A 26,449-nucleotide genomic window follows, 5' to 3' on the forward strand; every position below is an offset into this window, starting at 1 on the left:
TGAAACACATTATCGATGATTATCACAAAGCTGACTTTTCCCTCATGGACGAACATTGGCTAATCGGTAATCGCACTGTGATCAAGGTGGAGTATGTCAAAGCTGTGACAGGGAAAGCTCTCAACAGAGCTAGGGATGCTGTGCGCACACTTTGTGCATCGAACCAGTGACGCAACTCCTTCAGGGACACTATTATCACTGGTAATGAGAAGGAGTGGTTTCAAGACGACACAGGTGAGAAAATGCAGCTCCCCATTGTTGAACTCCTGCTTGATGAGGCAACCCGTTGGGATTCGGTCTACATAATGCTCAATCGTTTATGAACCCTTCGCCAGGTAAGGCATTACTTACTAAACATCTGCCATAAACTGATAGTTGCCCAGGCAATAGATTTATTCTTTGACTCTTCCACTCAACGCCCCATCAACAAGTTTAAATTGAGTCCGATGGAGTGGCAGTTTCTACAGGATGTTGAAGTAATCCTGGAAGTAAGTTTTATCATATTCGAAACTCATCTTTCATTTCATCATTTTGTATTAGGCGCCCCATGCTGCCCAACAATGCATGTCAAGTGAACACACACCCAGCCTGAGTGGTGCATATCCAGCATTCGAAACATTGATCGAGTGGTGGAAGTTTTTGGTGAAACACGTCCCACACTGCGAGCCTCTCGTTCGGATAGGTTTGACTTGGGCAGATAAGTACGACAAGAAGATGGGTGCTACAAAAGCCTATGCAGTCAGCATGCATGAGTATGGTATCTTTTAGCAATGTTTGGTTGCTCATGATTGCATTTATAGTTGTTGATCCTGCACTCCAAATGTCATGGGCTCGGAGTTGTTGGGAGGAACAGACTGTCAAAGATGTGGAGAAACATATAATTGATCTGGTACATTTATCAAACACATAACAATGCAAATTTGAACTGATATTATCACACGTAGATGCGTGAAAAGCGAACTACAGATGGCTCAGCATCTGCAGAGCCTCTAGCTAATGGAGCAATGCCTCATCAACCACCGCGCATGCTAGGCTCGCGCCTTTATGGACTTCCTGATGTTGACATCTTGCCACATCACAATGGCGATGCCCAAACGGTCGAGCAAGAGTTCGAGGCCTACACTACGGCTAATCTTAGCCCCAAGGGAACAAATATACTCGCATTCTGGGTGGTGAGCGTCCCACATCCCTACAAGTTGAATCTTCATCATTGACCATGTTGACCAGGTCTCGCAGACCTTATTTCCGACAATTTATGGTATTGCAATGGACTATCTCCCAATACAGGCCTCTGCCGTTCTGTGTGAGCGGGTATTTTCGTCCAGTGGTGAAACCGACACCAAGAAACGTAATTGCATGAGCCCGGTCTTGATGGAGGCCCTGCAGGTGGTAAAGTTCCTCCTGAAAAAAGAGCGACTTGACTTTATGAAAGGTTGGGCAGCATCTGTTACAGGGATCTGTAACACCTACTAGAGCCCCAGCTCTCCCTATGCCTGCCCCCGCTCTGCTAGACTCCCCGCGCGGCGGTGCGCCGCCTGCGCCTAGAAAGACAGCGGTCTGGACCACTATGACCCTGCCCCCTGGCGCTATGACCCCGCCCCTGGCCTAGACGGCCTTGTACCTGTTCCATGAAGGCTGTACGCCTCATGGACACCCTAGATCAGCGCATGTATACAGCATGTCGCTTCATGAAGATCCGGAGCGCGCTTGGCGCTTCCTGTACCTATGCGCAGTCGCACTTGGCGCTGCATGCTTGATCAGAGGCTATGCCTCATGTATACTATCTCTCCTCATGTCTGGTTATCTTAGATTACCGATATACTATAGATTACAGACTGAGCTAGAATACCTATAGTTAACACTATAAGAGTAGATACATTGTTGTAGATTAACTTCACTTTAATCTACTAGGTTCATCCCCAGAACTTGCTCATCTAAGCTTACCAGCTTCCTTGTGTGAGACCGCACTTCTAAGTCGCCCCCATACGACTTAGCACGTATCCGCTAGCCCTGCATCTCGACGAGCGCCGTCTTACCGAGATCGCCGGAGGAATCCTTGACGTTCCGTCAAGGCTAGACCACGCTCAGCTTCAGTAGACTCACTCGAGTCGTCGCTGAGAAGACCTATCCTAGTTCGCACACGCCGACCTACAGTCGTCGTAACAGCGTCACAAAAGGATATGGAGTATAAGATGTTGGGCAAAGGAGACGAAACTCACAATCTTTTGACATTTTCCAGCAGTGAAATTACAGGTGATGTATGCGATACTCTTCTCAGGGCTATCGCAGAGGAGGAGTGCGATGACATCAACGATGTTCCTACTACCTATGATATGTGCTTTCCCTGCTCAATTTTGTGTTCCTTGTTACGCTACCTTTATTCTGGCTGCCTGGCATCTTCTCATATTACCATTTCAATCATAAACTATTCTTTGCCGTCTATTTTTGACCTGTTTGAACTTCTTGCGCATCTTACCCCTATCTCCTGCCCCTAACCAACTACCCGACTTCACTCTTCAAGCTCACTCCTTCTACTAACCACATATTCATAAGCACCAGCTACCTTGTCTTCATCTTTGTGAGACTCACACTAATTGGGAGATTGGCAGTTTACTACCAGTGCTTCGGTGACCGAGCCTCAATGCGCGTATGAAGAGGTCACTTTCGGACAGTGAGAAATGGCTCGTTAGGATCGTCTCAACAATTCAAGCATACCGATGACACACCAATCTGCGGTCGAGCATGGCCCATTACCCTGTACCGGAGTCTGCGCATGATAGGCTTGGTTCCACCTTACTTGACGTTGGGATCTGCTGCCACCACTGCAAGTTCAGTTAAGGGTGCTGGTACTAGTGTAAGTTCGGGTTGGTAACTTCAATTATATTTCGATCAAGGGGGCTTTCGGGGGGGGGTTATATTTTGAACGTGTATTAATTCCATGTCTACAGGCAGCGCGCAGTGCTACAACTACCACACATCTGCAACCCGCACTTCATGTTTACATCTGACTCCTGGTAAATGTAAGTATTCATCGTAAACCGAGCAAAGATGCAGATACTCACCACGCTATTCCTCCCGCTCCTGTTCCTACTCCCACTTTCCCTTCCAACCCAATTTCTTCAGCACCACACCTAGCCATTTCTTTATCGGCCGTTTGACACCTGCAGCCTCTGTCTTCACTGGTCTTTGGCTTTGAAAAGCCTTCATTCTTCTCTTAATTTCGTCTTGTTCTTCTCGAAGCTTGCGACCACGATAAGCGCTGCCGTACAGCTATTTCGACTTAGCTTTCTGAACGTTGGTTTGAGAATTCCACCTACATTTACTTGTGGACCCATACTGACTTGTGATCGATGTCAATCATCGATGTCCGTTCAATAATGATTTTAGAGTATTCCAGGACTCTGGCTAGTTTCGAGTCGAGCTTGATCACCCCGGAGCTTTTGAGTTGTATGTTTATATTTGTGTGTCAAAGTAACTTACAGTCGTCTCTTACATTTTTCTCACTGTCTGTAGCTTTGGACATGAAAAACGGGTGGCCCTCCTGCTTGGTGATTGACTGCTGGTTCCGAATCTCCCAGATTATAACTACGATTGACCAGTCCTGCTGATATGAGATCTGGACCTATGAAAATTGTGCGTCTCTCATTTGTGAACCCTCTCTCACTTTTCTGACTCATGGTTCCTATCATCGGTGTCGCTCTACCCCTCCTTTGGCAATCCCCCGCTACCTCTATCTACAAGTGGGTCTCATACCTCGTGGTAGATTTGCCACCCTCGTAGTTGGCTGTGTTGATCGATCGGTTGATCAGTCCAGACTCCACATGGTATCGCCCGTACAATGACTGTCGTGCTCTATCTCACTCCTCTTTCTTTAGCTACCACCATGAGCTCGTGTCTCACCTCTCATACCGTCATTCATGACGTACACCCATTTTCGCCCTTGCCAACAAGGATATGTTGCAGGTGCTCCAGCTGGTTTGGAGAACAGGCCTTTGAAAAGGGCACGGAGCAAGGACAATGGGGGACAATGGGTCGCGGTTGGTGGTGCGGATCGGATGGTGTGTGTTTGGGACGTCGAGAGTGGGCGTGCATTGTACAAGGTTGGTGTTATCCCATTCAACTTCTTGCGTGCGACTTACCATCTTTTTAGCTGCCAGTATCAGAACACAGGAACAAGCCGTCAGACATTTTCGAAATTGTGAGTGTACCGTACTGTGTGAACTTCCCTGCTCACTCTATGTAGGGTTCACATCAAAGGTCGCATCAAAGCTATCCAAGAACACTTGACTCACTTCAACCCTATCAGCGAGCCAGCTTTAGCTCCATCCATATCTATTCTTGTGCCATCTGTGCCTACCGAGTTCAAGGGTCTCCTCGGACCAGAAGATATCGAAACCCCTTACTATGCTGAGGTAGTTTCAGTCTTGAAGAGCGTATTTGGGCTGACTTCCTTCAGGCAAAACCAACTTGAAGCTATCAACGTGTTAAGAACGTGCTCAAGTGTCGGATCCAAAGGGCTTGGCTTCAGCTCGTGCGCTGCGCCCCTTACCCGAGTATGTGCCCCTAACTTCCGAGGGCTGTTGGACGATGTCCGGAGGTTGTCGGATGAGTCTGGAGTCCAATGTCCGATGCACGGGAATTCCGGCGGACGTTCGGGAACGAGGGATAAGACTAATCCAGACGATGTCCGAACTAGAAAGGAAACAACGGAGGACTACCAGAGGTAGAGGCGGAGGTGAGAAGTCTATAGGAATCGATCCTAAGACTAGTGGAGGACGATGAGAGGAGAAACTCAAGTCAGACGGAGAAGGGAATGAGCAGAGTCTAAGATAATATTCGAACTGAGGAAGTACAAAGATTCTACAGGGTTTATATACTACTGAGGACTTAATGGAGAATCAGTCTGCACAGTCCGAAGCTATGCGAGGCTGTGGACGGAGCGTATAGAAAAGTCAAATGCTAGTCTATTGGAAAATAGTAAATGAAGACGGAGATGAAGACATAGGAAAATAAAGGCGGAAATGAAACGAGGTACGGAAAATGAGTATAGTCTAACTGGAGAAGGAACGTACAAAGGGATAAGGCACGGAAGTTAGACGCGGGTTGGATCCGGACGATGGATAGAAGTCGGCCGGATCCAGAAGTCCGGAAATGATGTGTGTGATTGGTCCGAGTCTGGAACGCGGGATATGACACAATGCCACACTGGACGGAAAGGATGTCTTCGTCCTAATGCCCACCAGTGGTGGGAAAAGTCTTTGTTATCAACTTCTGGCAGTCTGTAAGACTGGTAGGACCCAGTGAGTAACATTTGTCATATCACCACCCGTTGTACTCATCACCGATTAAGTGGCATCCTTGCGAGAGAAGCACGTTAATGTCGACTGTCTAAGAACTGTAGATGACTCGTGGGATGTCATGTGTCATCTTTGAAGCCAGCAAAAACATGACATTTGCTATATCACTCCCGAAAAGCTATGCAAGAGCAATGCCATGCAAGATATCCAAGCTCATTGCCACCACCTTGGACGATGGAACTGTATGTGTGTGGGAGGGTGGCAAAGATGGTTCAAAGAGCAGCGTTGTAGTGTTTGAACTCGGATGTCCAGCAACAAGTGTTGTGTGGAGTGCGGATGGGCAGAACCTCTATTGGTGCGCTAGACAACAAAATTCATGTATATGACTTATGCAAGGGCGAGCAGGTTTATGCCCCGACTGGTGATACAGACACTTGCATTATCACCCAATGGTGCCTACCTCTTGTCGAGCTTATGCTACAATGTTCAACACATCAGCGGAACAGAGATGTGCTGTGTTTTTTTGCAGAGACAAACAAAGAATAGGACAGCAAATATCGTGTTTCCTCACTTGCTATGTAAATACAATTTGTTGTCGAAGAGCAGACCGAAGGCGTGTCCTTGTTATAAATTAATGGGCAACTATCCAAAGGGGACCCGGGCACTTGTAATTTGTAAATATTATATTTTAAATATGGCCGGAGCTGGCTTGAGCCGGCTTGAAGGCCATAAACATGGCTCCATAGACTGGACCAGACCATAAATGACGTAAGCCATAACTAGGTACCAGTGTTGTGTTACCTGTTCCAACTCGGGGCTTTTTCGCTTAATAGCTCTCAGTTACCAGCAGAGTACCACCGAGAGACCCCGGCAACGTTCGGAACCGGTCCGTCTACACCATTTCCTTTGTACTCCTTTATTAAAAATACCGTGTTTATATACTCCTTGCCTGTGAGCCCCCGCGTGTGTCGTTCTTCCCATTTGCCTCATCGTCTATGTCGTCCCTGCACTCAATCCTCGTTCTCTCCACCAAGAAAAAATTGATGAGGTACGCAAATTATTATATTCTTGCACTTAATCCTCGTTCTCTCCGTCAAGAAAAAATGGATGAGTTACGCAAATTGGTATATCCTCGCATTCGATTTTTGCTCTCCGCCAAGAAAAAATAGACGAGTTATGCAAATTGGTAAGTCGCGTACATTGGTCCATCTATTCCACTACTCAAGAATGCCCCAATACCCTGCTTAGACTGCTGTACATGCTAATACAAGCTCATGTCTGACTTCCAGGTTCTTTTCTCAATGTCGGATGTCTCGAGATACGATAGTCAATGATACCGGCACCTGGCGTCAACGCATATGTTAATGTGCTATATGTTGACAGCAGCATATCTCTATTGTCTGCATTTGACCTCTGTGCGAAGCGGTCTTGGTTGATCTTGCAGGCGAGTCGGTCTGGAGTGAAGGGCAGTTGAAGGTTATTACTTTGATGATTAGTATGAGATTTGATTCGTTGTTTCTGGGATCAAACTATATGCATTAATGTCAGTATATACTGTTAAAAATGTTCAGTTTGTGCCTACTTTGTCGACTCATGAGTGCGCTTCGCCCAGTATAGATGTGTTGATTCGTTATCGCAACTCTGTCAATCCCATGTATAATGTGGAAGTCAATGCTAGATGCGGCACGGACATGGTATTGGTATCCATGCATGATTCCTGCAAGCAACGTTAAGTTGATTCACGATTGATGTTGCGGTGTGCTTGCTCATTCACGTTTGTAGTCGTTGGTGATGCCTTCCATATTGCAATGGGTATGAGACTCATTGGCCAGTAAATTGCAGGCAATGCAAACTTCGAAGATTCCTTGTCTTTGAGCTATGTTACGATATCAATATGTTATGTTATAAGCGGTAGTTTTATAATCATTTGTTTTGTATACTAAGCGATGGTGTACGGGGGGGTTGGTGCTACGGATGTTCGGACTTGAATGTTACCTCATTTTCGAACCGATCAAGGCTCCGAGTTGGAACAGGGCACCTGATACTCCTAGGTACATAGCTCCGCTAACTACTAGATGTCCACGGGAGTTCGCGCATTTTTGGCAAAACGGTTATTACTCCACATCGCACAAACAAATAAAATTAATTATTTGACAGTTCGATAGCGTGACATTGAAAGTACAACGTCTGCTAGTTTCTTTTTCGAAAATCGACGTGTTGAGTCCAGCAGAGAGTTACCGCGCAGAAAAGTGCAATTTTCCCTAGAGTTCGCGCACTTCGTCACACTATGTCACACGTCTGCCGCAATGCCTTTTCACGCTCCGCAGAGTCCGCACCGTTTGAGTATTGTGAAGTAAAGCATTCCGGCATTGCGGAGTTTTGATTACACAGTCTCTATGTAACGCTTTGGGCAGATTGTCACGTTTGGGGCTTATTTCTTCATCGCAGATGATCCTGACAAGCATGTGCCCCGGATAAATTTGTTTTAGTATTCTCTAATCATGTATAACCATCTCACAATATTCCAGAATTATATGTGGAGATCTGACCTTTAGAGCGAGCCTTCTATGCCTCTCGCACTGATAAGTTGTCCATGGAACAAGATCTACTTCGATTTTCTTCAAAAAAAAAATATGGCAGTGTGTATTATGTTTGGGCGAATCCAGATCTATCATGGATAAGGATTCCGTGTAGAATTGCGTGTGCTAGAGTCAATGCGCGGACTCTTGGGACACACGGACTCGTGGGACCATCTAGTACAGCTCCGCTCACGGCTAGAGCCGGACATAAGCCGGAACCGCGGCAACACTAAATGACACACATAGGATGTCACTAGTACTGCGATATTGATCTCGACAAGACCAGCCTGGCAACGTGACAAGTCACTACTCGCTGTACGTGAAACTTTCATGCACAGCCTGAGTTATCATTGCATCAACTTATAAGTAGTATGCGTTCTAGGCTGATGCCTACACGGCCTCCTGTCCATTAGCCAATCAAAGTCTCCTCTCGCATATCCGAGGTTTTTTCGACGACACAAAACAAATCCCGTTCACGTACGTCGTTAATTATGCCTCACAGCTGTGTTGCATCCTGTTGGAGGTTCGGTTTTCCGCGGTCGTTTTTCTACTTTTGGACTGAAGAGTCTCGCAACCTCACCACTTCGTACCATATGGCTGCTGCTTCGCATCACATGGCTGCTACCTCTTATCACTTTCAAGCTCCGTCTCCAATCGCATAAGTATCTTGCTCCCTCGTTGTTCGCGCACTTCAGTTGCTGTTCACCAACGCTGAGCGCTGAGGCCTCGAGGTACGTATCTTGTCTTTCTTGCACGTAGCTCCGCACTTACTTGGACCACCTGTGCGTACTTTCTACAGGTACTTAGAGCATGTCAATATGAGTTGTTGTTCACCAACGCTGAGCGTACTTTCTACACACCCCATAATACACCACAATGCTCACCACATGCCATCCCGACCCTGTCCTTTACCCTGGATTCGAAATTGCCTGCTTTCCAGACCAAGCCGCGCAAATATCGAGCGTCACTCAGTAGTAGTTGACGCCCCGCATTGCCAGGCAAAACGCGTATGCGGCGTCACTGTATCCCTGTTGAATGTTCCATTCCTCTTGGTATCATCGTCTCCTTTGAACTATATCTCACCTCACATAGAGAAATGCTTCGGTAGGAGAGAGACGGAGGCCACTTACGCGGCCAATCCGGACAAACGCTACTGCAGGTAGTTCACGCCCTTCCAATAGCACTGTCACCCATCGATCCCGGCACAGCTCAAACAAATTCGTCTTCACAATCCCATGCCACTGTTTATATGTTACTCTCGTCGTCGGTAATACAACTTCGAGCATTACTCATGTGACGATAAAATACCCTGCACTCTAGATTCGCTTCTGGCTTTTATCTGTCGTGCCTACCTCTCCTGAGTATACTGACGGTCGTCATTAATTTCTTACTTCCTATTTGTTATCTCATCCCTCGAGTACATCTCATGGAGACATGACGTTTATCGCACACTTGATGTAAGTATGGCGACCTCATGTGGAGCCCGCACATAGCAGTCACGTAAATTGCTTCCACGGAACATTTTGTCCTTACAGATGGTATATGTCTGAGCTCTAAGCTTCATTATCGACATGGTTATTTACTGTGTAACGTGTTTTATAAGGACATGATGCTCACCGTCAGATTTCGATCGGACTCGGAGATCCATTTCTGTTGGTGAGCTATTTGCCAGGCTAATGTCAGTCAACTCGATAATGATGTCCTGAAGGCCTTCGCTCTTTGTTTTCAGTGTCCCTACTCCCTCAGAGGCAATGACATCATCCAGATCATAATATGAATCAACCACACTGTTAAATAAAAGACCTATTAACATATCTACAAGCGGTAGGTAACCTTGTAGACAGACATATAAGTTAAGTTATGGAAATGGTATCATTATGCCCGTTAAACCGACATTCCGCTTCGTGACCGAACATGCATGAGTGTCATTCACTGGCGCCTCGGTGCTCACATCTGAGGCCTACTCAAGGGGTACTCATCTTGATACGAATCTGCAGACTTGTAATCTTCGTTGAGGGGAAGCATGATGCCTGCAACACCATAGATGATCACAACGGCGTACTCCATGAGCATGTCCATTACGAGGTAGATTTGCCATTCGCCCGTGATCATGTTGAATTTTGCCAGATCACTGGTGTTGGACTCGGTGGTTCCGGTTACCGAAAACGTGCTCGAAGAGAATGTGGACAGAACGCTGTAGAGCGTCCGAATGGCCAAGAATGGCAGTGCAATAGAGATAGCCTTCAAGAGCTAAAGATAAGGCGTAAGAAAATAAGTCGAACAGATGATAGCGTTCCGGAAAGCTCACCTGCTTGCGGTATCTCATGACAAAGCCAACTTGGGTCCATACGTGGACGCAAATGCCAACAAGGATGATGTATAGGGCGCAAAAGAGGAGCACACCGGCCCTGCGCATAATGTTCCCACTCGAGTCTGAACTGGAACTTGTCTCATCGGAGATGCCGGTGATGGTAAGGATGAGAGCGACCGTGCCAAGGAGTTGAAGAAGGCGGAATTGTCTGTTATATTTCGAAAGGCCATCGGGAGTTAGGAACCTATGATAGTGTTCAGCGCATTCGATCTACGATGACAACTGGATGAACTTACATTGAGTGCAACAGACCCAACGTGCAAAGCAACAGTGGGGATAGGCCAGATAACTCTAGGGCATAGCCGCCGGTGTAAAGTGAAATATTGGCGGGCGTGATATCCTCAGCTGCGACAAGTAAAGCACCTCCCAATACTCGGACTGAAGGTATAACAGGGTTAAAACTATAACTGCAATAAATTAAACAACTTACTGATGCTAAATACCAACAACAAGACCCAACCATCACCTCGCGATATGCCGTACTTCATCACCAACCTGAGGGAAACGAATAGGAAGGGGATATACATTGCGATGGTCACCGCTGCAAGGATGCCCTGAGAGTCGAGAGCCATTTTTCCCGAGAAACTGGAATTGAGGAAAGGAGGAGGAGGAAATTGAATATGGAATTTAATGATGGGATAGTTGTCAGACTGGTCTGCCTTTTGTATGAAAACATAGCGGAATCAGTTGGACAGCGGGCAGTGGGCGCTGCCTGTGCTGCCTCGTTGTATTCATCTCCAAAAAGGTGAACTTTCTTGGATTTGACTAGCAGCTGCGAGAGGCTGTGATATCGGAAGCGAGGTTGAAGCGGATGCAAAAGTTGAACTTCGCACTGCGTGGAAAGTTGAAGTAATAATACTGCGCACCCACTGTCGGTCCTTAATCACAGCCGATCATTAGGTTAAACGTGATGTGGCTGGCAGGACAACCAGGTACTATCCCTCCCGAGATCGACAATAATGTCACTGTACAGCATGTCACATAACATAAGTAACCGGTTTCAAAGTGCTCGACGACGGTGAAGCAAGAGCGCGGATTCAACGTTCAACGTTCAGTATTCGGTACATATAAGCGAGCAAGTACGTACGGTATTCACTAGTAGACATGTCTACAAGTACGAAGGTGACCATTAGTGCTATAGGTGACTCGGATGCGAGATCCGGAGCACGTACATTGTACGCATGTAAGTTCGATGATCAGAATAGATTATGATGAAAGCCTAGCTAGATTAGTAGTGCAGAGCTGACAGTGATAAACATATCTAGCGGGCGCTGCGCATTGAGTATTGATATTGAAACTCCGTCACGGCACCAAATCACATTTCTGCGTGACTTTGGCACTTCAATTGTGGTTGTTTAACGTTCGTTTAACCTCTGTCAAGAACTTTTGTGCAAGTAGCTAGAAAAACGAGTTTTGTCAAAGTGCCGATTGTACCGGAAGGAATAGCACTACATTGTACGTCGAGTTGCGACGCGCACAATATGATTGGATTCCAACATAAGTCCCTTTAGGAAATTAATATTTGATCCTAAATGCACCGACACTTCATATGCACAACCACAATAACAGTGGCTGAACAGCCTCTTGGCAGTGCAAACAACTGGCACAGACCAGTCGTCGGTTTTTAGGCTTCAAGTAATCCAAACAGTGTTCGGCACAGTTTCTGAGCCTACTTCTTCGCGTCTCGTTCAGCTTCCGAGTCACTGCGGACTTTACTAAGCTTTTGGGGATGTAGCCTGTAATAGGGCACATGCCTTTCGGCAGGGACGAGGAGATAACGCCACACACGTCATTCAGCAGCAGTGGCTCGACAAGCTAGGCTATGGGCGCTGTGGTCGGACACGAGCAAGGACACTACGCCTGCTCGATCATGTACTAACTTGTGGTATCGTCGTAGATGCTGCTCCCCTTCAAGTTCGACCGACCGAAGACAGCTCAGAGACTGATCTTGTCGCTGCTCATCATGTCAGCCAAAGACAGGTAACGAATATAAAGCAACATATGACCATGTGATCAGCATGATTGCTAGCGAGAACTCATCAGTTCATTGACGTCACTCAACGAGCCTCGCCTGCACAACCAGTCATATCAGCCAGCGCCCATGTCAGTTAGGTACATGAGAACCCAGCCTATCAAACAACAAGCGTATCTTTCACATATTTTACATGTCGATGTCAATTAGTGAGAAGTTCCTCTGATGTTCCAGCAAGTAGGCATAACTTATGTGTGGGTACTGCGGATCTGTGTGTATAGGTCTGTTATCCGAGTCTATGTATAGACGCATTAATGATAGCCTATAGGGCGTTTGAGCGGAACAATGTCAATTGAACTGACAGTTGGTTGTGATGATCAAGGTTTATAAGGTTTGATAGACATTGAACGGAGCCAGCTTCCCATTGGGTGTTGTTGGGTGTGCCCAATAGAATGAGGTCGGATGCGTATGAGCGAGATTCTGGCCCATTCTGGTTGCGGCCAGTTCGGGATTCTGCAAGTTGAAGGCTCGATGCGGAGTGCGAACGCTTTATCAATTTAACCGTTGTGCCATGATCCGTTACAGGAGATACCAACATGGACTAAATCCGTGAAGTAGCTTGTAACTAGGGTTCAGCATATCTCCTCATACAGTAGAACGTACATCTCACGCACGAGCATTAACGACTCGGAGATGACGAGTTCGTGGAGCAGTTGGTCGGTGAGAGGCAGATATGATCTGAGGCCCAATTTTGGAATATAATATGATTGGCCAGGCAGTGTAAACACGATCATGAGGATGTCACATGCAAAACGTAGTTCGAACCTCCAGTGTACTTAACTCTGACTCCACCTTTGACAAACATTCATTGTGTCTTGGTACACCAACATTGAGATCTCCTCAGAAACATCGTCGTAAGCGATGAGTGGAACTTTGTTGTGGGGTGAAAGCTGAGACGGAGCTGCGCCCAATAGTTGTTTGTGTCTTCACCCATCGAAGGAAGGCACCCATGATAAAGCCCCGCCAGAAATTTGAAGGACACACCGAATGGGTCCAGGACGCTTGGATAACGAATGATGACGTATTCAAGAGATGGCTCGCTCCGGGAATGAAACTTGAAGAGTGGGGAAAAGATAGGAGACAACTTGCGAGACGGGAATAGCGGAGTACGGAACATAGCGTTATATCCGGACGTGGTAAGCGGAAGTGATAATACTGGAGTGAGGTTGGGATATGCAAAGTCATCGCGCGACGGATGGGGCATACAAAAACAGTGAGGTCTGCGTGTTGGGGTCGAGATGGCCGGAAAATGGTGTCCAATCGAGACTGGGTACGAAGTAGAGGCAGTTGTCTACTCACCAGACATGACCATGTTCGCGACTGCTGGAGGCACCTTCACGATTGCTGATACCGGGGTGCACCCGGACAAAATCTGGGATGCGAAGATTGGCAAGCTCGTCGCCACTCAAAACATCGGTTGTGTGAAGTGGCCAATACCCAGGAAAAAACATTTTTGTGAGCACAAACATATGCAAACATGTTGCATGGAGTGGAGTTGAAACTGTTAGGCTTTAATTAGTGTTGCGGCTGTGGGCAACACTACGGTGAATCAGAATCATCGTCTTCTGTTATCGAAACGCTACCATATCTCCTGCAGGCACTGTATTTCACGAAGGTGCTTAAACACCTATTTAACAGGCGAAACCGACATTTCAATTGTGGAGGGTGTGATAATAACCTCCTTCAACCGTAATCAATTTCGGATGCCTCGAGCGAGCGATCCGCATTGAGCGCACATTGATCTTCATCGATGTTTCATCGACATACATGATGGCAAATTTAGGTGTGATAATCATGCTAATCTGGCGATTCTGGCCGGCTGAACAACTGTACAGTTTTTAAAATTATATCTTACATATCTTACATTCGGAACATCTCATCCAGCTCTCATTCTCGGAGGTCAAGGCTTACCATTCGAACACAGTCCAGACAGGTTCAAACGGTTCATACGAAAGTCAGACAACTATGAATATTGAACCTAACTACAGAGAACATAGGTTGGACCGGGCCCAGTAGTTAGTTCAGTGTCCGAACCCGGTCCAGACGGTTCATGAATTGGACACCACCGACTTCATTTGTGGAGTGCCGATTGCGCCGGAAGGGAAATACCAGCATTCTGTTAGATTCGGAAGGTGCGCCTTTCTAAACGCAACGCCCCAGACACCACTCAAGACACCACTCACAGCCTCTTGTCCGCCATGATTTCCTACAAAAGGCAGGCAAACATCCCATCTTTTCCCTTATTTTTATCCCTCCTCCTTCTTTGACTCCAGTTTTCCAGGAAACATGGCTCTCAACTCTCAGGGAGTCCTTGCAGCGGTGACCATCGCAATGTATATTCCCTTCCTGTTCATTTCCCTCAGGTTGGTGATGAAGTACGGCATATCACGAGGTGATGGTTGGGTCTTGTTGTTGGTATTTAGCATCAGTAAGTTGTTTAATTTATTGCAGTCATAGTTTTAACCTTGTTACACCTTCAGTCCGGGTATTGGGTGGTTCTTTGCTTGTCGCAGCTGAGGATATCACGCCCGCAAACATTTCACTTTACATCGGCGGCTATGCCCTAGAATCATCTGGCCTGTCTCCACTGTTGCTTTGCACGCTGGGTCTTTTGCATTCAGTGTATGTTCATCCAGTTGCCATTTTGGATGAAATGTGCTGAACACTATCATAGGTTCTTAACACCCGATGGCTTTTCGAGATATAATAGACAATTCCGTCTTCTTCAACTCCTTGGCACGGTCGCTCTCATTCTTGTCATCGTCGGTATCTCCGAAGAGTCAGGTTCTAGCTCAAGCTCGAGTGCAAACACCATGCGCAGGGCCGGTGTCATCCTCTTTTGTGTCTTATACATTGTCCTTGTCGGCATTTGCATCTTTCTATGGACACAAATCCACTTTGTTTTGAGATATCGCAAGCAGGTGAGCTTTCCGGAGCATCGTCATTTATCCGACTTATTTTCTTATGCCTTATCTTTAGCTCTTGAAGGCTGTCTCCATCGCACTGCCATTCCTGGCCATTCGGACGCTCTACAGCGTCTTGTCCACGTTCTCTTCGGATTCGTTCTCGGTAACCGGAACCACCGAGCCCAACACTAGCGACCTGGCAAAATTCAATATTTTGACGGGCGAATGGGAAATCTACCTCGTAATGGACATGCTCATGGAGTATGCCATTGTGATCATCTATTCTGTTGCAGGCATCGTGCTTCCCCTCAACGAAGATTACGAGTCTGCAGATTCGTATCAAGATGAATACTCCTTGAGTAAGCCTCAGATGTCAGCACCGAGGCGCCAGTGAATAAGAGTCGTGTCCATTACCGAAGCGGACATCTGTTTGCGGGCTCACTTACCATCCGTAAATATGAACACGATAGACGTCACCGTGGCTCTAGATTGAATTAGCGCTGATACAGTACGCACTTTTACCAGCCATGCATCTACGCACATACAAGTACTGATGTCGATGAATGGGATACTTATACATGTCATGTAGTTCAAAACTTGTCCGATATTTTCGTTGACCTATTTAATTACCTATCGACGTGACAGTTCACTTTTGGGCTTCGCGAATGGGCTAATATAACTTTAGCTAAAGCACCAATAGAAGCGATGCGCTTCCTTTCTGAGCAACCACTCCCAAAGTTCAATCCGACGTTCATTGAATTTCAATAGTTATGCGTGATGATTAAAATCGATGACGTCTACCTGCAGCTGGCCACGCGCGGGCGCCGACTAGCTGTAATCCAAAAGTGCCACATTCATATTATCTCTATGAATGTCAGGCCTGGTCATCTTCAAGACATCACACCCCCGCGATCCGGACTGTTTGGAAGCCACACTACCTTCATTGTGAACTGCCGCTAAAGCTATGATGTGGCAATATTCACGCGTGGTGATGTTTTGTCAAAGTTTGTAAAGAAAGATGGAACATCAGGGTGACTACTATTATTGATTACGAAAGTTCTGGTGGTAAGAGACACGGTAACTGACGCACTAAATGAGTACCGAGCATTGGCGACTCGGGGATGACGGGAGTAGTCCATGAGCGAATCATTGAACTTGAACATGCACGGCCCGGCTATGATTACAGCTTCCTCCGATCAACAATGATGGATATACAATTTCCCCTTGTTTTTATGTATACAAAGCAGGATCCTATGTATGATACTGGTCACCGTTGAGTAATACGCAAACTGTCGTATCAGGCATACAATCTCTTCGTGTACCTGCAGGAAAAATCAGCGACACATCGCAACGGGACGCCATCATTACTCACGAATGCAACCCATGAACGCCCCCCTCCACCTGAGCACTCGGCGTCCTTACCTCGAATCTAACGCGACCCTCCTTCACACCTGTCTGCAACTCTGAAACACTGCGCACGCCAATATCCTGGAGACTGTGCTGGATACCGACGTGTAGGTATGGAACAAATGCCTTGACGCTGCCCTTGTCTTGGACGTCACCTGACACACCTTGAGCGACTTTGACAGCGGAGGACTCGGAGAAATAGCGCGACGTGGCGGCATTCTCGTGTGGCTTGCTCGAAAGGTGCGGAGTGTGCTTCGTGGAACCAGGCTTACCATTGACCTGACCAGACGCGCCAGGTCTACCCTGCTCCATAGCCTCAAGACTACCCATGCCTCGGTAGGACTTCACACGCTTCCCATCGTGGTAGAAGTACTCTCCCGGAGCTTCTGTGGTGCCTGCAAGAAGCCCTCCCATCATCACAGCGCTTGCACCAAGCGAGAGTGCCTTGACAATGTGCCCGATATTGCTGATACCGCCATCTGCAATCACCGGGATACCGAACTTGGATGCAAACTCGGCAACAGCAAACACAGCTGTGGCCTGTGGACGACCAACAGCCATGACCTCCTGTGTGATACAAATGGAGCCGCTACCCATGCCGACGCGGAGAGCGTCTGCCCCAGCAACGATGAGGCTGGCAGCTTGCTCACGAGTGACGACGTTGCCTGCGATGACTTCGAGCTTGGGGAACGTCTGCTTGATCCATTGTATCATGTCAATCTGAAAGATGGAGTTGCCCTGCGATGAATCAAGTACGACAATATCGAGACCAGCCTCAACGAGAAGCTTAAGGCGCTCTTTGTCGCTGGGTCGTGTGCCGACTGCAGCTGCAGCATACAACTGCTTGCTGTTAGGATCCTTACTAGCAAGCGGGTAGTTTTGGTTTTTGAGGAGGTCAGAGCGGGCAAGGAGAGAGGTAAGACGACCTTGGTCATCGACAATAGGGAGTTTGCCCTTTTTGGAAGAACGGAGGATCTGGTTGGCCTCTGCAAGCGTGACACCCTGGGGAGCAGTGACAAGAGACTTGGTCATGACCTCGCTGAGGAGTGTCTGAGGCGACTCAAATTGTACGTCGCGTGAGGTCACGATACCAATAAGTTTAGCTCCCAGGTGGCCGGTTTCTAAAGAATACGCATTAGGTTTTGATCACACGAGCACGATAAACAAAATGAAAGGTCAGATGGCCAAAGAAAATGATATCCGCAGATCACAGGTGAAACCCGTTACTCGGAAGAACGAAGGTTATTGGTAAAGGTGTTCATCAAGGAGACGCAGGTGAAACGCATAACGCACCTGTAATAGGTATACCACAGAAACCAAGACGTGCCTTGATGTCAAGGACGTCTGCAACCGTGTGATTTGGAGAGAAGACGACAGGATCCGCGATGAAACCATTCTCATGCCTTTTGACGGCTCGAACCATAGCCGCTTGAGATTCGGGAGACTGATTATGATGAATGACACCGATACCACCCAGCAGCGCGAGACTGATGGCCATGTCAGTCTCTGTAACGGTATCCATAGGACTACTCATGAATGGGGTTCTGAGAACGACATTACGAGTGATTTTGGTATCGGTGATCACATCAGAAGTAGGGAAATCGATCTTTCCGGGAAGCATAAGAAAGTCGTTATAAGTGAGACCACCATGGATGCGGGAGTCCATGAGATCCTTGACAGAGAGACCGTCTAAGCATTGGTAAGATGCTAGATGGGCGACGGCGTCTGATGAAGATAGGAAAGTTGCTTTCGATTGGGCAGGCATTTTCAAATCGTGGAAGTGTGCAAAGCCTGTAAAAAAACGCGTGACGCTTATATAAGCGAAAACCCCTAGGATTGGGTTTTTTCTCAGCAGCTTATTCATGAGGCGAGTAAACACCATATGCATAGACTCATTTGATGCGATGTCACATTGAATGTCATGCCATCAGATTTGGATGCGTAGTACAACATTAAAGGCTAGGTGTTAGTTATACAGCCTAGGAAATCATCATGTGATCATATTTTGGAGGCACCATGGTCCATGATCAACATCCATGATGGACACAATGAGCAAGAAGCGGGCTCACCCTTTCCTCTTATTTGCAGCTGATTGACCCACCATTAATACCTCCATTCTCAATGGTACAGCAATTCGCACAGTGGCAATTCTGAATGGCAGATGGCATATTTCATTTTGATGGTACTACAGTTATGGACAAGCAAAGTCTGCAAATTGTATAGGGCCTGCTGGTGATTTTTTCAGGCCAAAGTTCAAACTGAAGCTGGATCCAAACTCAGGCAGTGAAAATACGTCTAAAAACACTGCTCCAATGTTTTTCTCACAACATTTCTGGCACACCAAATTTTTGAACAGTTCAAGCATGTTGTGTATGCTGACATAACAATAAAACTATGACAGGACTGCTTTGATTGCCATCATTGCATGCTGCAAAACATGATGGTGCTGTCTCTGTTTGTGCACGGCCCATTCTGCTGCTTTCCCAGTCAAACCTATTCTGTATGCACTCATAAAATGGTATGATCTGTTAATAAACCACCAGATACAGGCTATACTGTGATAATGATACATTACTTACCTAGCAATAGTAGTATAAATGTAATACATGAATCAGTCTGATGAAGAGCACCACTACAAACAGCAGTGGTGATGTATTACTTGGCGGATCCAAATGCCACTCACCCTACCTTCTTCTGTTGGGTTCTTTTGATCATTCCTGTACTGAAGCAGATTGAAGCAGTACCTAAATATAATTCATTGTGTGGTTCTCAGCTTCTGCCGCTTTCTCATGTGGGATTATATCGTGAGTAGAGTATTTTCACTGTCCTTTACATCTTGTATACTACTTGTATTTATACTATAACTTTGCTAATAGAAAATAACCAGTCTGCATGATGAACATAGGTATTTGTAAGTATCAGGTACTGCATATTACAAAGAGCAGAAGATCTGTAATGTTAGCGCTTGCATCATACTCCAACACCTCAGTCCTCCTGCTCGTATTGCACCTGCTGCTGGCATCCTCTACTCCTTCGATATACTTGCCTCGTTCTTCTTTTTGGACCCAATTCAAAGCCTACACAAGGCACTGTGGGTATGTGTACAGTAAGTGCACAGAATACTATTGAGTGAACAGTAATAGTAAATACAATGTTGTGCTCAATGAGATACTATGAAAGGAGAAACAACAACCAATATTATGTGCACACGACACATCCTGTGTTGCGAAGATGTGTTTTCCCCCATGTGGAATATTTGAAAGTGGGTTGAGCATAAGTGATTTGAGATGCTTGATATATGTGTGAGCACTTTGAACTGTCTCAGGTAGGAGATTATTATAATTTGGAGATTTACTATGATTTTGTTCTAATCAAGTTCTAACATGAACCATCAACTCAATCATTGTTAATTTGTCACTGCACAGAATTCCAAGATGGTGGCCCAGTATAACCTGCCCTCTTCATTGAGTACCCTACTTGCTATGAACTCCTCAATATTCAGGTATGTCATGCTCCAATCATATCCTAAGTTATCATCACTTAAATATCAAACTTGTGTCGCTCAACAACTCTCTCAACCATGCCTCTGCCTCTGACACTAGCTTAAATCAATGTTTTTTGCCGATGTCCAGCTCAAGTCATTGCAATCAATAACTACTGGGAGGCTATTTCAATGACCCATGAGACAGTGTTCATTTGTGATGTGTGTCATCTGTAATTTTTTTAAATGAGGTCTTGACTATTGTTCTAACCTCTGTGCTCTCTTGTGGTACATATCCAGGACCATCCTCATTCCTCTGCACTGTGCTTGCTGTCACACCATGCCCTTGCACCACCACATCATCCACATGTCTGCGCCAAGGACCAACAGCATCATCACCACCTGCACCCACTACTAGCTTGCACAATCCACTGCCAGTGGCTTCGCTTGCTGGGATATTATATACACCAGCTACCAGCCCTATTCTATATCACCACTGCTACCTCTTCCAATGCCTCCCACCATCACCATGTACTGCCACTTTGAGCTGTTACTTGCCACACTCTCCCAGTAGTTGCACGCACATGTTGTCAGGCTGCATCTCTTGCTTGTGGCCTCCTTTCAGGACCTGTGGAGAGATGTCCCGGTGAAGGTTCAACGATACAGCGAGGCACAAACAATGCTCCTGACTGTATCTATAAATGTTGTAAGGTCGCGCATTGCCTAGTCTGCTATGCTTGAGACGACAAGTGCGTTCGACCCTAAAGGGGAAGCAAGTGCAGCAAGGATCTAGTAGTAGGCGCCGAAGGTGCTACTGGTTGGCGAATGCGAAGCGCCGGAAAGCGCAGGTGCGCGCGAGGCGCGGGAATGCGCACGCGTGTATGCGGAAACAAGTGAAAGTAAGAGTGAGTTTGCTTAAGTGATGATTAGACACTAGACAAGAGGTGAGAGATGCAAGCTGAGGGACGTTATATGCGAGGTGCCAAGGAATAGATTTCAACTATGCTCTGCTGGGTAGTAAATGGGTATTGTTGTGGTTCGGTGGGTGAGTCAGTGAGTAATAGTATGTACTGCTGGCGCTTAAGTATGGCGCCTAAGCGCTGTCATGCGGAGCCGAAGCGCTACCGAGTAAGGTATGTAAAGATATATGTAAGTAAGGGTCCATGATAAAAATAAAGATGGAACGATATGCAAATGTGAGAAATGGAAATATACGCACTAGGGAACTTGGTGGACAGTGGATGGATGCTTCTGGATGGCTGGCACTATAGGGCGCTCAAGCGTGGGAAAGCGCGCGCGCATATACATCGTGAAGCGCGGGAAAGGTATGCGCGGGAAAGCTGCGCCTCATGTAGGAATGGCTGTAGGAAGCATACAGAGTGATGCTACAAGTTCGTGCTGTATACTCCTTGGTGAAAACTGCAATATTGCACAAGGAGAGGCATGAGTCTCTACACCGGTTCTTGCAAGTGCTGCTGAATGTTTGAACAGCCCCAGTTGTAGGACAATTTGTAGCACATCATTTATGTACTGCCCTTGATATATTTATATCACGCATGAGTCATTGACCATAAGAACTTAGAAGATCCAATCTCATCAAGATCACAAGGTACCAATGACATACGAGATCTGTGAGATCGAGAAACAACATATGAGAGGTACCAATGACATACAGGATCTGGGCACTATACAACAGACTAATTTGTGTATCACCATTTTGCTATGGTAAGAGTAAGTGATACATCACTACTACAGCTACAGGTGCTGGATAACCTCAACTGGACAGGAATTGAGGATTTCCCATGCTGCTTTCTTGGCCACTGCAAAGCTTTGTTTTGATATCTTGCAGTAACAGTACTTGCACCAACCCCAGTACTACCTCAACAGTTAATGCTATGAGTCAACCTTGGGTATACTGTGGACCACTCACCATCTCAATTAGATTGAGTTCACAATGAAACTTCGGCAGAAAAATACACTTGTGACCCTTGCTTTTAATCAACTCCTCAAGCATTGATATCTGATATAGGAAATCATCTTGTTTGGCATGCAAGCCTTGGACATTAAATCCACGCTCCTCAAGAACAGTTTTTAGCCCCTTTGGTTTGTCTTTTGCATTAGTCATCCTTTGCACAAGTCTGTGCTTCGAGACATCAGAATTATTCAGAGGGATGGGTTTTTCAATATTGTGCTTCTATTGTGAGCAGGTTCTGAACTACAATGTCACATTGCACATAACTAGAAAATATAGTGTTGTTGCAGAGATACAGATAAACAATTTGGTACAATACTTTTTTGAGCGACTATATCAGACATCTCAGATTACTAGTACATTTTTATTTAACATATATCTTACTTAAATGTCAACAAATGAACAGGATAAAACTAGTGATACACTTGTCTCAATTAATCTCACAAATTTTGTTAAGACAGAGGGATTATAAAGCAATTGTTGAATGTCATATCCCGTATTCCAGACCTACATCTGACAATGTTCCCACGCTTTATCCGGACCTCCGGACCCCCTGTCCATGTCCTTTATTGGTCCAGATCCCTGTACCTTTACATATCCACACATCTGGATCTGATATCTGGACACCTGATCTGATATCCACTTCTCAGGATCTCCGGATCCAACCTATGGTTCATATCTGAACCCAAATCTTAAATCAGCGCCCATCCCCTTATGGTAATCACCTGTCTCCAGTCTTTGGTTATCTCTGTTTCCGTTTTACTTATTGATCCTTGTATGAGTTTCATCTCCGAGTTCATTTCCTATGATCCATCTCTCTTACTAATACATTTCCACATGCTCATACATAGCCTTACCCCTCTGCTTACTGATCTGCACAGACTTGCCTCCAGTATATAAACTCTTGTAGAAACTCCTGTATTTCCTTAGTCTGAATATTACACATATTAGTCCTCACACTAGACCTCACACTAAGTCCTCATACTAGTTCTAGTCCTCTGACTTAGTCAATCTCCATCTCAGGCCTAGGGAAGAATTCCCTAGGCCGGAGCTCCACTCCTCTGTGTTGTAAGCTAATACATGTAACACGCTCAGTGTTGAGAGATAACAACTAGACATTATAAGTACCTAATACATGTAACACGCTAGAAAGAATATTATAAGAGATGGTGGGATGACGAGAGATCAAAGAACATACCTCAGTGTTGAGAGACAACACCTGAGGTATGATAAACTGAAGTGAAGTGTATTATATGTGAAAATGTACATGATAAAGTAGAAAAGGAAATATACTATGGACAATGACGACAATGACATTTCAATACACCCCCACAACAAAACATTGTTGCAACTAACGCAATATGAGAGAGAGTCTGTTCTGATGACAAAGGAAAAGGGGACGAGCGAGGCACTTCGTGAATATATCGGCGACATTCATGTGAGTTGAGAGCCATTCAGGCTTGAAGGTACTGTCTTCAATGTGCGTGCGAATGAAGTGATAATGAAGGTCAATATGTTTAGTGCGGATATGATTTGCAGCTTCCTCTGACAGTGCGATGGCCCTGGCGTTATCTGCAAAGATGCAAAGGGGTAGGGTAAGAGGAATTTTCAGACACTCGAAGAATGAAATGAGCCATAGCCCATCCTGAATGGATGCAGTTAATGTCATACATTCAGCCTCAGTGGATGATAGCGCGTGGGTGAGCTGTTTCTTTGACAAGTGTGATATGGGACCTCCACTGAAGAACCACACATATCCTGAGATAGAGATATGATCCTCGGGCAGCTAGCCCAGTCTGAATCACTGAAACCATGGAGCTCTGGTAATGCCGTTGCACCCCCATAGTGTGTGCGAAGGCCAATTGACCCGGCAAGAAAGCGAAGAACATGTTTCGCTGCAGCATAATGACAAGGCTGAGGAGAGCGATTGTTTTGGGCAAGTTTCATGATGGCGACAGCGATATCAGGGCAAGTGTACATGGCAAGGTAGAGTAGCTCTCCAACGAGCTTACAGTATTCTGTTGTTAGATCCTCAATATGAGGGTGAACGTTGGTATCATGACTGAACAGGAAGTGTGGGGACATGGGGAGGGAGACAGAATTGCATCCAAGCATGCTGTGTTCTTCTAGGAGATAAGTGATATAGTCTGTCTGGTGCATCCAGAGTTCACATGTTGTTCAGTTGCATTCGAACTGAATCCCTAGGTGCTTGGATACTGGACCAAGGTCAGAGATTCTGAACCATTGAGTGATCTGAGACTTAATCTGAACCAGAAATGGATGGTTACTGGCAGCTGCGAGTCCATCGTCCACATGCCATGCTATTATGCAAATGACTCTCTCCTTCTCCATTGACGTGATCATACACAAAAACTGCATAATCGGCCTCCACATGAAGAAAGCCTAGATGAGTTAGAACTTCCCTCAAAAGTTCATACCAGTCATAGGCTGCCTGTTTCAGGCTGTATAGAGACAAGAGGAGGTGACATATGAGAGCTCTGATATCTGGCGCAAAATGTTCGAATCCAGGAGGTTGTCGCATGTATACATCCTCAGATGACTTCCTCCACAAAAATGCTCATTTCACGTCGAATGCGTCAAGTTCCCAATTGTTGCGTGCGGCAAGTGCGGAGATGACCCAAATGGAAGCTGCCTTGGCAACAGGAGCAAAGGTCTTACTGAAGTCAATGCCTGGCACCTGAGAGAATCCCTGTGCTACAAGACAGGCTTTATAGACTGACCCGCCTTTAAGGTCTTCCCAGAACTCAAGAACCCACCGACAACAGATCGCCTTTCGATTATCCGGTAGGGGAATGAGCTCGTAAACACCCATTTCTGACATCAGATTCATCTCCTGCTTCATGGCTGCAAGCCAGAAGTCCTGATCTGAATGATGCATGGCTTCATCATAGGTATTAGGTGGGATTTTCATGTTGTAGCCAGGAGCCTGCAGATGGAGATACAGGCCTGTTCGGTGTGTGTGAGGAATGATAGCTAGATGAGAAGGGGTGAAAGGGGGAGAAAGGGTGAAGTGGGGTAAAACTCAAATAGACCTCTGGATGTGAGTATAGATTCGGCCCAAGGGGATTGCTACTGAGAACGATTCCTCTAAGTAAAAACATGGAGGGGAAACTTTGAACTGGTAAGAGTAACTGAAAATGGAAGAGTGCGTGACGTTGCGCTTGAAGCGATGCGAGCACGAGCGAGCCGCCAAAGGCACGATACAATGTGCGACTGAACGGCCGAAAGTTTGACGGAGCGCGGAGACGCGAGGAAAAAGCCAACGGTTTATATGAACGCGCGACTAGCGGAGATGCGAAGGAGATGCAATGCAATGATAATGAGGGAGGAGAGTTCTGACGATGGATGCGATGAGCGATGTGTGAATGGTAGCGTGACTGTTAATATAGCGCACGATGTAGTCAGCCGAAGGATTTGGACTTAGAGTCTGAGTATTGCGTGCAAACAGATGATAATTTCGATAGTGAGGAAAGAAGATACATGAAAAATCCTAAGTCTAAAGTATATATGATAGTGTGTGTAGCGCTGTTCGGAACCGAGAAGATAGTGGTAATACGTATTAAGGGTCTATAACGCAAGTAACGAGACATACGCGATATCACCTCCGAAAATGTAATCAGTCTAACACAAATAAGATAAAATACGCACCAATGGACAAGCGGAGGACATGGATAGGACGGAGGAGGATGCGCGACGGAACCGACAAAAAGCGGATGTGAACCGAAACGTGCACGTGAGCCGCAACCATTGGCCGACGATAGGAAGGGTGCGCACCGTGGTAGTGATAGCGCGCGCTGCACTAGGACCTGAGGGACACTGCAAAAATAGCCTCTACGAGGCTACAAGGACTACAAGTCCTACATTGGTAACGATGAGGTTAGCCAGTATGTGAGGATAGCCTACAGTTTTGGGATCTGGGTGAATAGCATCGTCATCAGCATTGTCATTGTCTGCAAGAGGATGGATGGGTGTGGGTAGAAGTGCAGGCCAAGGGAGGACTGGAATTGGGGGAATGGACACGTTGGGATTATCAGCAGGAGGCACACCTTGGATGCAAGCCTGTCTCAGGTCTTGCTGACGATCAAGGCGTGTAGTATCTGCTGTGAGTTGTTCTCTGTATTGGCATCCACGCTCTGTGGGTTGCTGAACCCTACCAGACCAATGAAGAGAAGCAGCTGGCATGAGAGGCGCGGGTGCAGGAACAGGCAGACGTGCAACATGTGGGCGTGGTGCAGCGTTATCATCATTGTCAGGGAAAGGATGAGACGAGAAGGATTCGTCAAAGATGATGTCTTGCGAGTTGAAAAATGCCCTGGTGACGGAGTCCCAGCAATGCCAAGCTTTGACTCCTGGTGGATAGCCCATGAACACAGCTTCATGTGA

At 46.3% G+C, this 26,449-nt stretch overlaps 4 protein-coding genes across 4 annotated transcripts; 2 read left to right on the top strand and 2 right to left on the bottom strand.

The window, feature by feature from the left end:
* Positions 1 to 3,917: 3,917 nt before the first annotated feature.
* Positions 3,918 to 4,727, top strand: F5147DRAFT_773010 (uncharacterized protein; the record flags this gene model as incomplete). The annotated part of the gene is made up of 3 exons (XM_041441408.1): positions 3,918 to 4,100; positions 4,158 to 4,198; positions 4,244 to 4,727. 3 exons carry the CDS (start codon positions 3,918 to 3,920, stop codon positions 4,725 to 4,727), a joined length of 708 nt encoding a protein of 235 aa, XP_041293670.1.
* Positions 4,728 to 9,628: 4,901 nt separating this feature from the next.
* F5147DRAFT_692121 (uncharacterized protein) lies at positions 9,629 to 11,104 on the bottom strand. Its single transcript, XM_041437177.1, has 4 exons — positions 10,678 to 11,104; positions 10,484 to 10,625; positions 10,185 to 10,431; positions 9,629 to 10,126 (listed from the first exon to the last, which is right to left on the bottom strand). The coding sequence occupies exons 1-4, from the start codon at positions 10,817 to 10,819 to the stop codon at positions 9,824 to 9,826; spliced, it is 834 nt and encodes a 277-aa protein (XP_041293671.1). The 5' UTR covers positions 10,820 to 11,104; the 3' UTR covers positions 9,629 to 9,823.
* Positions 11,105 to 14,275: 3,171 nt separating this feature from the next.
* Positions 14,276 to 15,581, top strand: F5147DRAFT_692127 (uncharacterized protein; the record flags this gene model as incomplete). Its single annotated transcript, XM_041437178.1, is given in 5 exon segments — positions 14,276 to 14,437; positions 14,450 to 14,707; positions 14,760 to 14,901; positions 14,954 to 15,200; positions 15,259 to 15,581. The coding sequence occupies 4 exon segments, from the start codon at positions 14,566 to 14,568 to the stop codon at positions 15,577 to 15,579; spliced, it is 852 nt and encodes a 283-aa protein (XP_041293672.1). The 5' UTR covers positions 14,276 to 14,437; positions 14,450 to 14,565.
* A 633-nt stretch (positions 15,582 to 16,214) lies between these two features.
* Positions 16,215 to 18,357, bottom strand: F5147DRAFT_611884 (IMP dehydrogenase/GMP reductase; the record flags this gene model as incomplete). Its single annotated transcript, XM_041432447.1, has 3 exons — positions 16,215 to 16,507; positions 16,558 to 17,713; positions 17,886 to 18,357. The coding sequence occupies 3 exons, from the start codon at positions 18,355 to 18,357 to the stop codon at positions 16,483 to 16,485; spliced, it is 1,653 nt and encodes a 550-aa protein (XP_041293673.1). The 3' UTR covers positions 16,215 to 16,482.
* Between the last annotated feature and the right edge of the window lie 8,092 nt (positions 18,358 to 26,449).

The sequence above is a fragment of the Suillus discolor genome (assembly GCF_016758755.1).
Source record: "Suillus discolor strain FC423 chromosome Unknown F5147scaffold_23, whole genome shotgun sequence".
NCBI classification, from domain to species: domain Eukaryota; kingdom Fungi; phylum Basidiomycota; class Agaricomycetes; order Boletales; family Suillaceae; genus Suillus; species Suillus discolor.